The 14877-nt window shown below is 57.5% G+C and overlaps 1 protein-coding gene across 1 annotated transcript; it reads right to left on the reverse strand.

Annotated features, from left to right (window-relative positions):
- On the reverse strand, positions 1-12817 carry LOC141568458 (SLAM family member 9-like). The gene is made up of 6 exons (XM_074318539.2): positions 12495-12817; positions 5746-6123; positions 3918-4214; positions 2465-2599; positions 2194-2284; positions 1-1927 (listed from the first exon to the last, which is right to left on the reverse strand). The coding sequence occupies exons 1-5, from the start codon at positions 12565-12567 to the stop codon at positions 2226-2228; spliced, it is 942 nt and encodes a 313-aa protein (XP_074174640.2). The 5' UTR covers positions 12568-12817; the 3' UTR covers positions 1-1927; positions 2194-2225.
- Positions 12818-14877: the final 2060 nt, after the last annotated feature.

Raw genomic sequence — 14877 nt, forward strand, 5'->3', positions numbered from 1 at the left:
TAACGTATAATAGGATTTATTCTGGACCCGGTAAAATACACATGAGGAGGAAGAGGCCAAGGGAGATGCTTGCTGACCTGTCATGAGGGCTGGGTGAGGCCGCACAGAGGCTGTTTATGATTCTGGGAAGCTGCTGACTCAGTTCCCATATATGAAAACTCGTCACGAGGGGCTGTCTGGGGTTTGTCCCGTGAGGGGAGGAGTGGACATGGCTGAGAAGAGGAAGAATGTCAGCTCCGTTCCTGCTGAAGTCCTGGTTGATCCGTAGCGTTGCACACTCCTCCCGCCTAAATACGCAGCCGAGTTTGAGCTTCACCCCAGTAGAAACCCACCGTGCACCACTGGGCAATGGCGCCCTGTCAGTCAGTAACACGACAGGGACTCCATCTGGTCCTGTGTTTCTCGGGATGCTCATCTTTAGGTAACTCAGGTGTCAGCTCATCAAACTTGACCTGAGGCCGACTCTCACAGCCTGTACGATCCAGTGCCATCTTGTCTCCAGTAACTTGTGAGCCCTCTGTTCTCAGTCTCCCCACTCCATGCAAAGTTTCCCGATGATTCAGACTTATTTGCATTCCCTTGAAATGAGCCACTGGAGCGGAGCATAAATAAGCCCACTGCACGTCTGGAGGTTGTCATAAGAGGACGCACAGGGCATAGCGTCGGCCATCTTGTGGGCAGTCCCCTCACTGTCCTTCTGACAAGTGACGCCCCCCTCAGAGTGGGAGTCCAGCCTCTCAACTCCAGTTGCTTATCTCATGTTTTCTTCATGCCTGTCTGCCTGTCTCAGCCTCTTTGGAATTTTGGTGAATAAAATTTTGTCCATTTCATTACATTGTCTCAGAAAATTTTGGTAGCTTCTTGCAAATTCCCTCCATAGATGGGAAAGAAGACAAATCACAACATTTACTGTGGCCCAAAGCTCCTCCATCCTGTGTAATATCTCACTCTCTCATTTTTCAAATGAGGGGGCAGCGCTCCTCACTCGGGGACACTTTTAATGGTCATGTAACCTCATGGTCCTTTCTGGCTCTGGCCCTCTACTCAAGGGGACCAATTCATCGAATCTGAATGTACTTTGCAACTCAGCCAGGAGGTGCTGGGGGCCAAGGTGGGAAGTGTGCAACTATTCTGATCGAATCTGGCAGCAATTCAGTTTAGAGCCGCTCTCCTAGCACAGGTTCTGCCTGTTCAGAGCCAGGGACCACCCTGGTGTCATGCTCCTCCTCACCGGAGGTCAGCATCCTTTGGTGAAAGCCCTTCCTCTTACAGGAAAAACAGAATCAGCAGTGTGACAGCCTGAGTCTTTCCCTTTGCCTCTCCCCGTTCAGCCACAGTCAGTCACTGGGACACCCATCGCCCAACAAAGAATCCTCTGCCCAGCACAGGAGGACCCCCGGGAGAGCCACACATCAGTACCTCTGAGGGCGAGTGGGTTGGGCCTCGTGGACCTGCAGAACCACCGGAGCAGCGGCGGCGTGGCCCATGAGTAGAGGACCCAGGAAGTGTGGTGGTGACCGAGGCCTGAGGCTGCAGGAAGCACGAGAGCAAGCCAGGCACCCTCTTCTCTGTGCTGTTTCTCTGGTGCTAACGCAGTGACGATGGCCCACCCAGCAGCGGGGGTGCCCACATCCCCAGAGATCCCATTTCTCCCAACAGAAAAAGTGCCACACGTGCCATCGGCCATGTGTGACCAGGGAGCTAGGGCACAAGAGTCAGAGTCATGCCCATGGGGCAGCGGGAGCTGGAGCAGAGCTGGGAGAGGACGTGTGCGCAGGCGTCCTGCTGGGAACGGAGGCATCCTGGGAGCGCTGCCTTCTCCTGCTTCTCCCACTTAAATGACCTTCGCGGCCTGTCCTGGCCTGTGGACCTCACTGTAGATAGTAGTGACAGGTATCTTTTCTTCCAGAGGTTGCTCACAGACGCCCTAGGAGGGTAACACAGGGGGTACCTGGAGCAGCTGAGGGTCCCCAGGGGCCTGGGTGGAAGCAGTGCTGCTGACATGCCTGGGAAGACTCTCCCCAGGGCCCAGGACGACACTGGTCCCGCTATAAACTCTCTCACTTAGTGAGTCGACTCGCCAGGAGGAGTTAAGGGGGCAGAGGACCCAGAGAGGGCAGGTGACTGGGCTTCACAAGCCCACGTGGGACACAAGGACCTGGGGGCCCAGGTGGCACAGCTCCCAGCTCTCACCTTGTCCCCTCCCTCCTGAGACTCTTCCTGGCTCAACTCTGCATAGCAGATGTCATCCTCACGGACCGACGGCCATCCTCCAGTCCCGCACCTGAGTCACACACAAAATAAAGCTCAACTCTGAGCCTTAGAACCCTGCACACCCCCGCCACCATGGACGACAAGACCATGGGCACACCATCCACCCCTGTGCAGGGACAAAGGGACAAAGGGACAAAGGAAGCCAAATGCGTGAGGGGAGGGGTTGGCCTGAAGGAGATGTGCAACCTGCCTGTTCCAGCCTCCATCTCCTTCTTCTTCCCGCGTGTCTTCCAGAAGCACAGTCCAGCTCCCACAATCAGCAGTACGACCATGACAGCACGTACGAGGCATGGCACGTAGCGACCAGTGGCCTGTCCCTGTGAATCTGTTTCCCTCACACGGAGAGAGTGAAGAAGGTGAAGGCAGAGACACCGTGAGGTACCCATTGCCAAGGGGAGGAACAGAGAGAGCAGGTGGAGACGCTGCAGGTCCTGGTTCAGAAGCCGAGGAGGGAGGAGCACGGCAGGAACAGAGAGATGACAAGGGATGGTGTGGGCCCCGTGGAGCTCGTCACCCACACGGAGGACACAAAATACCACACGAGGTGATGGGTAACCTGGGTCTGGAGCGAGTAGGAGTTTCCCAGACACTCTGGGTGGGCACGGCACTGCAGGAAGGGGGCACCCTGGAGACAGCCAGCCCCTGGGACTTGCCAGCACCCCTGGGGCAGGCAGCACAGGGAGGGGCAGGGATGATCGGGGGTCCCGTGGGTCATGCTGAGTGTTGAAATTCACCTGGGACAGAGATTGCGGTGTGAGGAGAGGGTGATGGGTTTTACGCGATGCTGACACATCAGAGCCCCTCAGAGTGTAGAGGATGGTTTGAGAGGTGAGGCTGCACACGGGGCACAGGTGAGTCACTCATTCAGTGAAACACCGACTGTGAGCCAACGCGGCCAGAAGCCCTGCTTGGCACAGGGAGCCAAGGAGGACAGGGCGTCCGGGCTCCAAAGGAGATGCCTCCACACACAGGGCACTGCCACCCAGTGTGGGGCATGACGGCTCCTTGAAGGAGGTGACGCCTGAGGGCAGGACAGGACGGCAGCCACACGGCCCTGGGCAAAGGAGAATCAGGAGCCCTTTGTTCAACCTCATTAAGAGCCGAGTTGGAAACCCAGTGAGCGGCCCTGTGTGACAGCGTGGGTTAAGTGATCACAATATTAGCGGCGCCTGAGGGAAATCCGTCAACAAAATATGTCAAGAAATTAGGATTCGTGAGGGAGGGCGGATGGTAAAGCACAGACTGTCCGCAGGTCACAGCCTGAATAGCAAGATGCCTTCAGGAAGCGTGAGGTGTGCAGGGTGTGAGTGACGTCAGAAACGGGGGTGGGGGGAGGGGAGTGCCCACCCCGAAATCCCACAGGGAGCCCTTGGAGACCAAATCCCACGGGTGACACAGAAGATGACACGATCCACTTTCTGTGTGCATTAAACTGCTCTGGATGATGGTGGGGGAGGGAGGACGGCTCCCTCCTGGGTCAGCAGGGAATGTGTGGGGAGGAGGGCAGGACGGCGAGAGACATCTAAGCACAGAAACAATGGGCTGAGACTCCCAGCGCTGTGTATGTGTGACCAGGTGGGAGGTGAGCTGTGACCTGCAGGGACCGCAGTGCTCCCTGCACCTTCCCCGGCACATGTACTCACGATGGGCACAGACGTCCTCCAGGGTGGTGGTGGCCGTTTTCAGGTCCACCTGGTTGCTGACTGCACAGGTGAGGCTGGTGTTGGGCTGCTCCAGGGGCAGGCTCACAGCCAGGGGCCAGGTGCTGGGGCCTGGACCCAGGGTCCCTCTCTGCTGCCACTTCCTGGGGAGGTCACTGTGACACCAGGTCACATTCAGGTCCTCTGAGGCCCCCTGGGCTCTGCACTCCAGGGTGACGTTGCACCAGTCTGCTGTGATGGACAGTGACTTGGCCTGTATCTGGGGGAGGGGCACCGGCTCTGCGGGTGGGAGGGGGAGAAGGAAGGCTCAGGTGGGGAGCCCTTCACAGTGTAGTTCTCACCCAGTCTCACGAGCGCTGCCGTCCTCCCACTTACGAGGGTGAAAGCATTTTCCAGGTAAAACAGAATTGGCCAAAATACACAGCAAGCGCTCATAAGGGGGGAACCGTGGGCTGAGGCCCGATGTGATTCCACCAGACGGAGCCAGTCTTAAACTCTCCTACAAGAAAACAAAGCCTGGACCCCACCTACCCAAGGCCCACTGTTTCCACAAGTTGGGGTGTCTCCTGGGAGGTGCACAGTGTGGCACAGGAGGACTGGCCCAGGCCAGGGCTGAGCTCTGCGTCTCCTGCTGAGGTCACAGGGGACAGCTCGGTCCATGGCAGAGAGGAAGCTGCCAGCTCTGGGAGCCCAGGGAAACGCCCGGGCTCTCGCAAGAGACATTTGAGGGAAGGGAAGTGGTGGTGACGAGGAAGGAGCGCTGTCAGCGTGGTTCGGACACGCCACTGACCTTGAGCTCCACACAGGGAGCAAGTGACAGTCATATGGGGACTTCAAGCTGCAAAAGCACTGGCTGCAGCAGGATGTGCCCTATGAGGGAGGTTCTCTGGGGAAAGAAGGACGTGGCTGGATGAGCCTAAGAGGGTGTGGCCGTGAGAACCCTCCCTGGGGCGCCTGGAGGCTCTCTGAGCTGGATGTGGGTGTCAGGGAGTGAGGCTGCCCTGGGCAGGAGCAGGAGAGAGCGGGCGGGGCAGGGAGCGCTGCCTACACCTGGGTTTGCAGCTGTGATGGGCCCAGTAGTGGCCCCCATGACGTCCGTGTGGTAAGTGTCAAATCCTGTGAGCATGTTCGTGACACGCAAGGGAGAACTAAGGGAACAGAATGACCATTGCTAACCAACTGCAGGACAATAAGGAGATTGTCTAATGTCTGGATGGGACCCAGAAAGCCCAAGGTCCTTCATAGTGGAAATGGAAGCAGAGGGTTCAGAGGACGCACATGAGAAGGACGAGAGCCACACTGCTGGCCTGGAAGACGGGGGACAGAAGCCCCCATGCCAGGGACGTGGGTGCCACTGGGACGTGGGAAGGGCAGGGTTTGCTCCCCACAGCCCGCACAAGGACAGCAACCCGGCCACCTCCCTGCCTCCTGCTCAGTTGTGACGTCACTATGGCCGGTGATATAATGAGTCTTTGGATCTAAGCACAGAGCCATCGTACCTGTGACAGCAGCACAGAAAACTAGTAACCAGTGAATATGGCTGAACTGATTCCTCTAGAGCTGAAGTGCTGTGGGGATAATCACCCCCCCCCTCCCCGTTCTGTTCTCCTGTCCCAAGCACTGCAGTGACTGCACCCCAGGTGTGAGGTCAGGTCGGCTCTGCACTTGAGCTGAGCCCACTCACCCTGAATCAAGGGAGCAAAGAGAGACTAAAGGTGGGGTTCCGGAAGGAGTCCCCGAAGGAGGCTATGTGACACTCACGTGGACCAGAAAAGGAGGTGGCCCCGGGAGGGTGGGAGGTGGCACATACCATAGACAGACAGATAGAACACCTGGGTAAATTCTCTTCCGTTTGTGAAGCTGGCTCGAGCCCGGTACTGCCCACTGTCCTCAGGGGTCAGGTTCTGAATGAGCAGGGACGTCATGCTGGACACACGGGCCCTGTGCTTGTACTTGTCCTGGAGGCTGACCCAGGTTAGTGGGTCCCCACCGCTGCCCACTCGCAGAATGACTTTGTAGGTGGTGTCAGGGCCAAAGCCCCACACGATCTCCTCCAGCTGAGCTTCTGGTTCTCCTTCCACCTCCTGAGTTATGTTGAACCACACGGAGCCTCCTTGGACCCTCTCCAGAGAGACGTGGGCTCTAGAATCCGCACGTCTAGGACTCACGGGCCCAATGCAGCAGACGCCTAGGGCATCGGAAAAGGGAGACGTGAGGATGAAGGAGGCGACCACATAACACGTCTTCTGGGGAGACCCACCAGGGCTCCCCCTGGAGTGTCGGGAGGCAGCCGGGTGCAGGGAATGTGAACATTCAGAATGCAGTCCTGCTGTAGCAGGAGCCGCCCCGAGCAGGCCACTCGCTCACCTGCAGCCCTGCAGACCCTTACCTGCCTCACACTGACAGGTGACGGAAACGAGCTCGTGGACCGCAGCACCCAGAACATATCTCATCAGTAACAAGCGCATCTGTACGAGGCAGTTTCTAGAGTGGCTCTGTCCTCTCTCGTGGTCACACTGTGTGACCCCCCTCCCCTGGGGTGTGGCTGCACCTAGTGACTGGCTTCTAAGGAATGGAGTGTAGCAAAGGTGATGGCTGTCCCCTGGAGACCTGGGTCGCAGAGCACCGGGGCCTGCCTGCCTGCCCGTCCGTCCGTCCATCAGTCAGTCCTGCACTCTCCTCTCCTCCACCCTCCTGCCCACACTGATGAGCCAGCTGCTCTGTGCAGACCTCCTCATGCCAAGGAGCTGAGGGCAGACTCGGGCCACCGCAGGGCTGAGCAGCACGCTGGGCTAACAGCCCCAGGATGCATGCCACCAGCAATTGTGAGGGAGCTGGCAGCAGACCCCTCCCTGTGACCCTGGAGCCCCCGCCCAGGTCTGGATTTCTGTCTGAGAGACCCTGAGTCAGAGGAGCTCACAGAACAGCCTGGGTCCTGCCTCACAGAACCCGTGACACTGCACATGGTGGAGTTTTCAGGTACTAAGCTTGGGTAGCAGCGCCCACAGCAGGAATAACCGGGACAATAACAAAGCTGGTTCTTTCCCCCTTTCTATGCAGCCTAGTGGTCAGGATGGCCTGGGCGGTGCTGTGGTAACCATGACAACACCTCTGGGTCTCAGAACAGGGAGTGTCTGTCCCACATCACATGTCCCATGACCCAGGGAGGGCGGGGTCCTGGCACCAGGGTGGAGGCTCCACCACCTGGCAGCTGTGCCCCATGGAACCCACAGTGTTGTCACTGGCTCTCAGGTCCACAGACGTCAGGGGACCAGGAACACCACATGTGGTTTCACTTGTCACTTCAGAGGTAATGTCATCCCTGCTCACACTTTGTGGCCACACTAGTGACAGGGCCCTGGGTAACTACCAGGGACTAGAGACGTGCGGGAGCAAAGGATCGTCTGGTGAGGCCACTGTCCCTGCCACCAAGACAGCACTTCCCCAGCCAGTCCCCTTCCTCTCAGATGCCTGAGAGCCTCTGTCCTTCCTGGGGACCCGGGGAGGACAGGACAGGACCAGGGGACCCAACGACCTCATCCTGAAAGGAAGCACAATCTGCTTTCTTCAGCCGGTCAGGGGCCGCCTGGGAGGCCGCTGACTGCTGGGGACACAGCTGTCCCTGCAAACCAGGGAGTCCTCCTGGCGTCAGCCTGCATCCTGCTCACCTGCCCTTCCTGGCTCTCCCTGGGGGCCGAGCGCAGCTCATGCCAGTGTTCACGTGGCCAAGTATTTCAGGCATCTGTCTGCATTCATGTAACCACTAACTTAATCAGGTATGTCCTCATCTCCTCAGCTCCCCTCACAGGACTGGGCCCTGGACCTGACAATGTGGGGAATCCAAGGCCAGAGGCCTTCAGGGGCCTGAATGGGGCGGGGAGCAGGGGGAGGCGGGGTTGGGGTTAGGGTGGAGGGGGCCGTGGTCAGTCTATTCCTGCCTCCGGCCACCAGGAGAGTTACAGGTCTTCACTCATCAGCCTCCTGCCAGCTCCTCTCAGACCCTCCTCAGTCTCTTCCTGCCACACGTCCCCTCAGGCACCTCAGGGCAGGAAGAGGCCTGGAGCAGACGCTCACCCAACATGACATACAGGAAGGACTCCCCTACGTGGCCCACAGAAGGTTGACAGACAAGGGCTGGGTGCCATAGTGTCACCTGTGAACAAGACAGGGACACATCACCATGGCCCAGCAGGTCCCAGGACACATCCTCTTGGCCCAGCAGGTCCCAGGACACATCACTATGGCCCAGCAGGTCTCAGGACACACCACTCAGCCCGTCTCTCACCAGAACCACCTGGGCCAAAATCCAGAATTTGGATCTGTCAGCCTCCAGACTGTGAGACAATAAACTTCTGCTGCTTAAGCCCCCGAGTCAGTGGAATCTTGTCGTGGTGGCCACAGGTCCTCTGAGAAGGCGGCGCCCTGGGGCACATTCTGACCTGTCAGGGCTTCCAGAGCCAGGGTTGTGCTCTTGGCCAGTAAATCACTGAGGTGTAAGCACTGGCGTGAGACCCACCTGGGGGCCGGCAGCCATTCCTGGCTGAGAAATCTTCAGGCAGGTCCTAGGCTAAGCCTGGCGTCCCCACATACGGACAGTGGGGATGAGGATAATGGTGGCAACGGGCTCCTGCAGGGTTAGAGTGAATGGTCCACAGAAGGCATTCGGCAGGAGATACTCGGCTGTTACCACATTACTCTGGTAGCATCTACCTGCTGTCAAATCTCAGGTCTGTTGGAGTTGGATGCTTTCACTGCCTGGAGCAACCCCCCGACCTCTGACCCCCAAACATGCTTTCCAGTCCCTGATTTCAGCAGCTGTCAGAGAGCGAGTGTCTAGTGACCCTCAGATGACCCACAGAGGTCCTTCCCTTTCCCACTGGCAGGCACCATTCCTGTGTGTCCATCGGAGGTAAGGCAGGTATGTACAAGCACACGTGTGTACCTACACACACGAGGACACATGCCACACGCGCCCTCTGCCCCGACTTCCCTCGTAGTCACCCCTGTGGGAGCCCACCTGCGTCTATACACATGGAGGGGGCTCGTTTAGTGGCCGCACACTGTTCCATGTGCCCCCCCCCCCCACGTCCACTTCTGAGTGACACTTAGCTTGTTTCCTGCCACTGCCAGCAATGCTGCAATGAACAGCCTGGAATGTCAGTCTCTGCACACGTGGGTGTGTGTGATGAGGCGGGGCCAACAGCGGGACGGTGTGTACATATGAGCGTGTCACAGTTTCCGCCAAATTGCCCTTCAGAGGCTGTTCTTACCCACACTTCTATGGATAATGTTGAGATTTCCCCAACACAAAACGATCAAGCTTTTGGTCCTTTTGCCTAATTGATCAGGGAAAATTCTATGTCATTGTAATTAAACGTGCATTTCTCATATAAGTGAAGTCAATCATTGATGTTACTGCCATTTTGTAAGCTCCTTTCTGTCACCTGAATGTCTGCGTATCTCCAGTGCCCCTGTTTTCTTTTCCTATTAGTCAATGGGAGTTAGACATATTTGAAGAAGACGAGCCCTTTCATGGCTTCAGTGACTGTGTTTACATCTTGGACCCACTGGAAACTGACTTAGGCGTGAGTCTAGGTACCTAGCGTAACAGTCAGAGCCTGGGCTTCAGCGTCAGAGGCTAGTGTTGAGTCCAATGCTCATTTCCTGGCCGTGTGGACCTGAGTAGTTACTGAGCCTCCCGCCTTCAGCTTTCTTGTCCATGGAATGGCAATGATCACAGTGTCTCCTGACGTAATTATCGACAGGACTTAAGAAGAGGAGCACACTCAGCACCGTGCTCCCTAATTGTCCTGTTAATGTGAGCTGCTCTCATTCTTAGGACGATGATTCTTGCCAAGCGTCCCTGGGATCAGAACCAGACAGTCCCAGGTCCCAGGGTGCAGCCCTTTCCTCTCCACCACTGGCCTCTCAGGGGTCTCCCCGGGGTGCAGGGACAGGCTTCACAGAGTCACAAGCCCGTGGGTCCCATCTGCCAGGTACCTCAAATAAGCCAAAGTCCAGGCGGGACCTTCCCGTTTACCAAAGCCCTGAGGTGAAAGCAAATTCATCGCTGTGTCAACAGCAGCTGCTCCACAGCCCCTGCCAACCCCTGTGTCACCAGGGAGGTACCTGCACGTCTGTGCTGCCAGGGAGAACAGTAAGGATGGAGGAAGGACGGGTCCGGGCCATCTCAAGCACGGTCTGAAAAGACTGATATTATCTACTCTGTTTGGTGTGGCGTCTTCCCCATTTCTTCAGGGGTTTCTGGTAATTATACAGGTATTGTGTGCTCATCTAAAACTATTACGGGGTTATGGAGTTTACTCAAAAGAGTCTGAAGTGTGTCTCCTCCCTTGGGTAAGTGCAGTTAAGATGTGCACCTCCAGACTTGAGCTGCAGACAGAAATACTGGAAACCGCGTGAACACAGGACCCCGCAGACTCCTGATGGCCTAGAAAGGGTGGCTTTGACTCTTGCTCTGAGCTGACTGTCACATCCTGCTGGTCCCTTATTAACTAACGGGCAAAACAAAAGTAGTTTGGAAGACCTCTATTCTCCATCATAATCAACACAGTCCGTGTTCAGCTAATGTGAAAAGGCTATGTTGGTGCAACAACGTCAACCAGAGGGGAATGTGACTTCCAGTGTCTATGTGGCACCTTCCTGAGAGATTTTCACCAGTAAATCTGCCCAAAACAACATTTGTCTTTTTGTCTCAAGTGCTGCTAAGAGGGTCTGGACCTAGGGAACAGGAAGGAAGAGCTGGTATTTCCTGCTAAACAGAGAGGAACTGGAAACTCTGGCCAAAGTGGTCAGCGGTTTCTGACACGCACAGCTGTGGCCAGGTCCCTGAGGGGGGTGCGCAGACCACACTGCCTACCCTGTGGGGGTAGATAGGATGTCGGCCAGCAGGTGGTCAGCGGACTCCGTGCCAAGGCCCCTCTCAGGAGCAGAGGCAGAGACAACAGAGGGCAGGTGCAGGAGGCCAGGACATGAGTCCCGTTGCCCGTGAGGGTCTGATGAAGTGACCGCTGGGCAGCCAGGGGTCTTCTCCTGGAGGGCGCCCTACACAGGCTCACCAGCTATCAGCTTCTGTCAGGACACAGGGATAGGACAGGACAGGAAGAGACAGAGGAGACCTTGAAGACCCACAGGAGAGTCTTGTCTGGGCGGAGCCACGACTCAGAATGTCACAGCTGGAGGGACCTTAGTGGGGTCACAGAGGAGGCAGCGGCCTGTGGGTCACCTTCCCCCGGAATGGGGTCCCATAGGGCACAGCCAGACTGGGGGCCCTGGGCTCCCGTCTCCCAGCCCAGGGTCTCTCCCCTGCAGAGACCTGCCCACCAGTGGTCTCCCTTTCCCTGCCCTTCCCAGGACCCTTCCCTCCAAGTTCATCCCAGCACTGTCACCTGGTCCCCAGGATCCCAGCAGGTCCTGCAGTCTCATCCTCCCTGTGAAGCAGGGCCCGCTGTGACCTCCATACTAGAGGCCTGTCCGGTCTCCGACCTCACCTTTCCTTGACCTATAACTTAAGAATAGATCACCCCCTACAGCTCGAGCTCGGATGTCCCGTCCCAGTTCCCTGCCTTAGAAAATTACCCTGAGACTTATGACTGTGCCCTTATGCCTATGGATCACAGTCTCTGTGGTCTAGCGTTCCTTCCAGGCTTCTCCCATCATTGTTCCTGCGCTGCTGACGCCACCAGGGAACCACGTGGCCAGAGGGAAGGCTCCATGCAGACCCCGGAGCCACCACACAGCCTTTAGAGGAACGCCCAGGGTTTCCCTTAAATACCCCTAAGCCAGTCTGAGAATGTGAAGGTGTCAACCTGCTGCCCTCTCAGACTACCGGTGCTCTGACAATAAACGCTTACTCTATGGCCCAGCTCCTGTGGTTCTATTGGCTGAGCGGCACAGACAGGACGAGCCCTGGACTAGGGGTCCCCCCCCCATTTCACATCTTCGCTCTGCTGGGAAAGGGGAAGCAAGTACCTAGAGCAATTAAGGCAGGGACTTCTGGCCAGCTGAGGGCTACGCAGCAGCCCAGCCAGACCCCCATTTCCTGGAGAGGAGGGCTGCTGTTCTGTTTAAAAATTATAAGTACATCGTCTCAGTGTCCTGATCCGGCCCAGGAAGCCCCCGAGTGCGAGGTTGCCCCTGCAGCTCAGACCGGGGTCCTAGTGTGAGACGGGGTCTGCTCCACAGGACGGCTGCAGAGGCGGTCAGGTCCCCTGTGAGATCCAGGCGGGTGCCCTGGGCCCCTCTGCCCCCAGGAGCCAGGCTCTGGGTCTCCATCCCTCCCCGCAGGCTCCCCTGGCTGCCCTGTTATTGCAGAAACAGCCTCTCCTCACAGGAAAGTTTCCCTCAGAGCAGCCAAGGCCTCCTCAGCTCAGGTCTCCAGCCTCGTCACCGCCCAAGACCATTTTGTTTTTCTGTTCACCCAGGGGCTCACTTGCTAAACTGTAAGCGTCGGTTCCTCATTTTGTTTCCAAAGAAGGAAAGGGGACCCTGCCTGCCGGCTCTGCCCCAGGACCCCCTCCCAGGGAGCCCGCCACTCACCCAGGAGGAAGCCGGCCAGTCCCAGGAGCCGGGAGGCCCAGCGGAGGTGGGGGTCTTCGCAGCAGGCCCCCATCACGGGGCACCACAGGCTGTCCTGCTGCAGAGGAAAGATGAGAACAGCAGACGGGGAGGAAAGCCCGACCGCAGGGCAGGGCGGGCACTAGTTGTGGGATGGCAGTTCATATTCTGCTCGAACCCCCGCAGTAAATCATAGCAGGACAAGGTATAACCAACCCTCCTCTGATATGCCCTGTGGTGTAGGGACAGGCCTGTCACTTTGTCACCCGGGCTCGGTGGCCTCACACTGCCACCCCGCTCCACTGGAAACTCCTCCCCTCTCCCACGGATGGACAGCTGTGCCCAGGCAGCCCCGCCCCCAGTGTCCACCTGTGGTCAGCTGTTACCACCAGGGCAGTCCAGGCCTGTCCTGTGTGTTAGCTGTTCTGTCTGTTCTCCACTGAAGGAGTGAAATTCTCTTTGACTTCCCACAGACTTCAACTGTCAGTTGCCTAAGAAAGAAGCTGTGAGCAAGAACAAAGGCCATCGTGGGACGTGTCGAGTCCCCACATCCCTGTGACAACACTGGCGCTGGCCTGTTGCTGACGAACGTGGTTTTCTCGGGCCCCCGACATGGGAAAAGCCAGCCCCAGGAGCTGCCTCACAGACATTTCCCCGGAGCCTGTGCCAGCCCTGCTGCTGGTGTCACAGGGGAGGGGACAGAGGGGTAGCCACGCCTGGCACGGCCTGCGACTGATGGTCCGGCCCTGGCCTCCCCCCCACACTGGGCGCCCCTCATCATCCGCCTGTCTGCTCCCCAGTCTTCCTAAGTGGGCAGTGCCACCTCCACCCGCCCCCCATGGAAGTTCCCCAAGGCTGGGCCGGCAGCACTGGCCCCACAGCCACGCACACAAGGCACTCAGCTCCCTGCATGTGGAGCCCATTTTATGGATGTGGAACCCGAGCCTAAGGGAGGTAGGACGTGCAGAAGGTCACCCAGCAGCTGGGATGAAGGTCTGGACCCCAACATCACAGCTGCTCTTCCATCCTGCTGGGTGGCTTCAAGTAGGACCCCTGAGCCAGCCTGTGTGCCCCCTAAACTCCTCTGCAGCTCCCCAGACAAGAGAGTATTCAACGCAGTCTGCCCCCCACCCCCACTGCCCGCCCCCAGAAACGGGGAAATTACCTCAGAAGGCGCCCCAAGAGTGCATGGTCAGAAACTCTGACACGGAGTCATAATCCGGCAGCTCACCCTTGTGGATGGAAAAGGGGCAGCAGAAGGAACCCGAGAAGCTCAGGGGGGCGTGCCCTGTGGGCCCCACAAACCCAGAGACCAGAGTAACCACGCAGGAGGGTCGGAACACAAAAGTTCCCAACTCAAAAGTGGTCACATCCTAGGACTGTAGCTTCCTGACAAAGGTCAGTCTTTCCCTAAGTGACACTATTGCCTTTTTGCACCTAGGATAGCAGACCTTTGAAAGGACAGAGTAATCTCCTTTTCCAGACCCCTCAGGGCGAAACCGCCAGCGCCAGCACCAGCCCACAGACCACAGAGCCCTCGCTGTTATCCTGTCCCCCACATGCCATCTCCATGTGCTGTATGTTATCATCTGTCCTGCACCCACAATGTGAAAGAACTGTGTGTCTCTCCCTTTAACTTTTCATCCAATCCCAGAGATCCCCGCCCTCTTTGCTTCCCCCCCCCCCCCTAATCTACCGCCCAGGGATTCCATGTAACCCCCTCAGTCTCCTCCTTGGATTCTAATGTGTGAAATAAATTGTAAAACGGCCGTTCTTGGGAGCATTTTCTTAACCTGTTGAGATTTTGCTTCAGAAAACTGAGGTCACTGTGGCTCAAATGAACTCTCGGAAGCCGTTTCCTTAGGACGTTCCTTTGTCCACACACTGACTCTCAGGGGCAGGGGGCGTCTCAGTGTCCTCGTCCCCATGTCCCCACGCCGCTCTTGAGCGCCCTGTGTGAGAACGGTTTGGCTCAGAAAACATTTGTTTGGGGTTTGGGGAGGCGCCTAAAGAGAACCCCTGAGCAGCTCCAGTGGGGGGAGTGCCAGACAAACTGTTTGCTGGCAGAAAACCAGGGACTTTTCCAACCTCCTGAGAGCTGATCGCATTTGCCACATTCCTGTCCTGTGGCTGCAGAGCCAACTCTTCCCCAACGCCCCCCACCCCACACTGTCCAGTCTAAATGCACTTTCGCCTGTGACAGGCAGCCGCCATCATTAGGGTCACCTTCCCACTTCACAGGGTGGACTGGGGCTCCAGACAGGTCACCCAGGAAACCCCAAGGCCTGGGAGCCAGGAGCGGCAGGGTCTGCACTGGAATCAGGAGTCCCGCCTCCCAGACCAACGGTCTTCCCAGATGTGAGTC

This window comes from Rhinolophus sinicus, chromosome 7, assembly GCF_057876585.1.
Source record: "Rhinolophus sinicus isolate RSI-liver-muscle chromosome 7, RSI-T2T, whole genome shotgun sequence".
Lineage (NCBI taxonomy): Eukaryota > Metazoa > Chordata > Mammalia > Chiroptera > Rhinolophidae > Rhinolophus > Rhinolophus sinicus.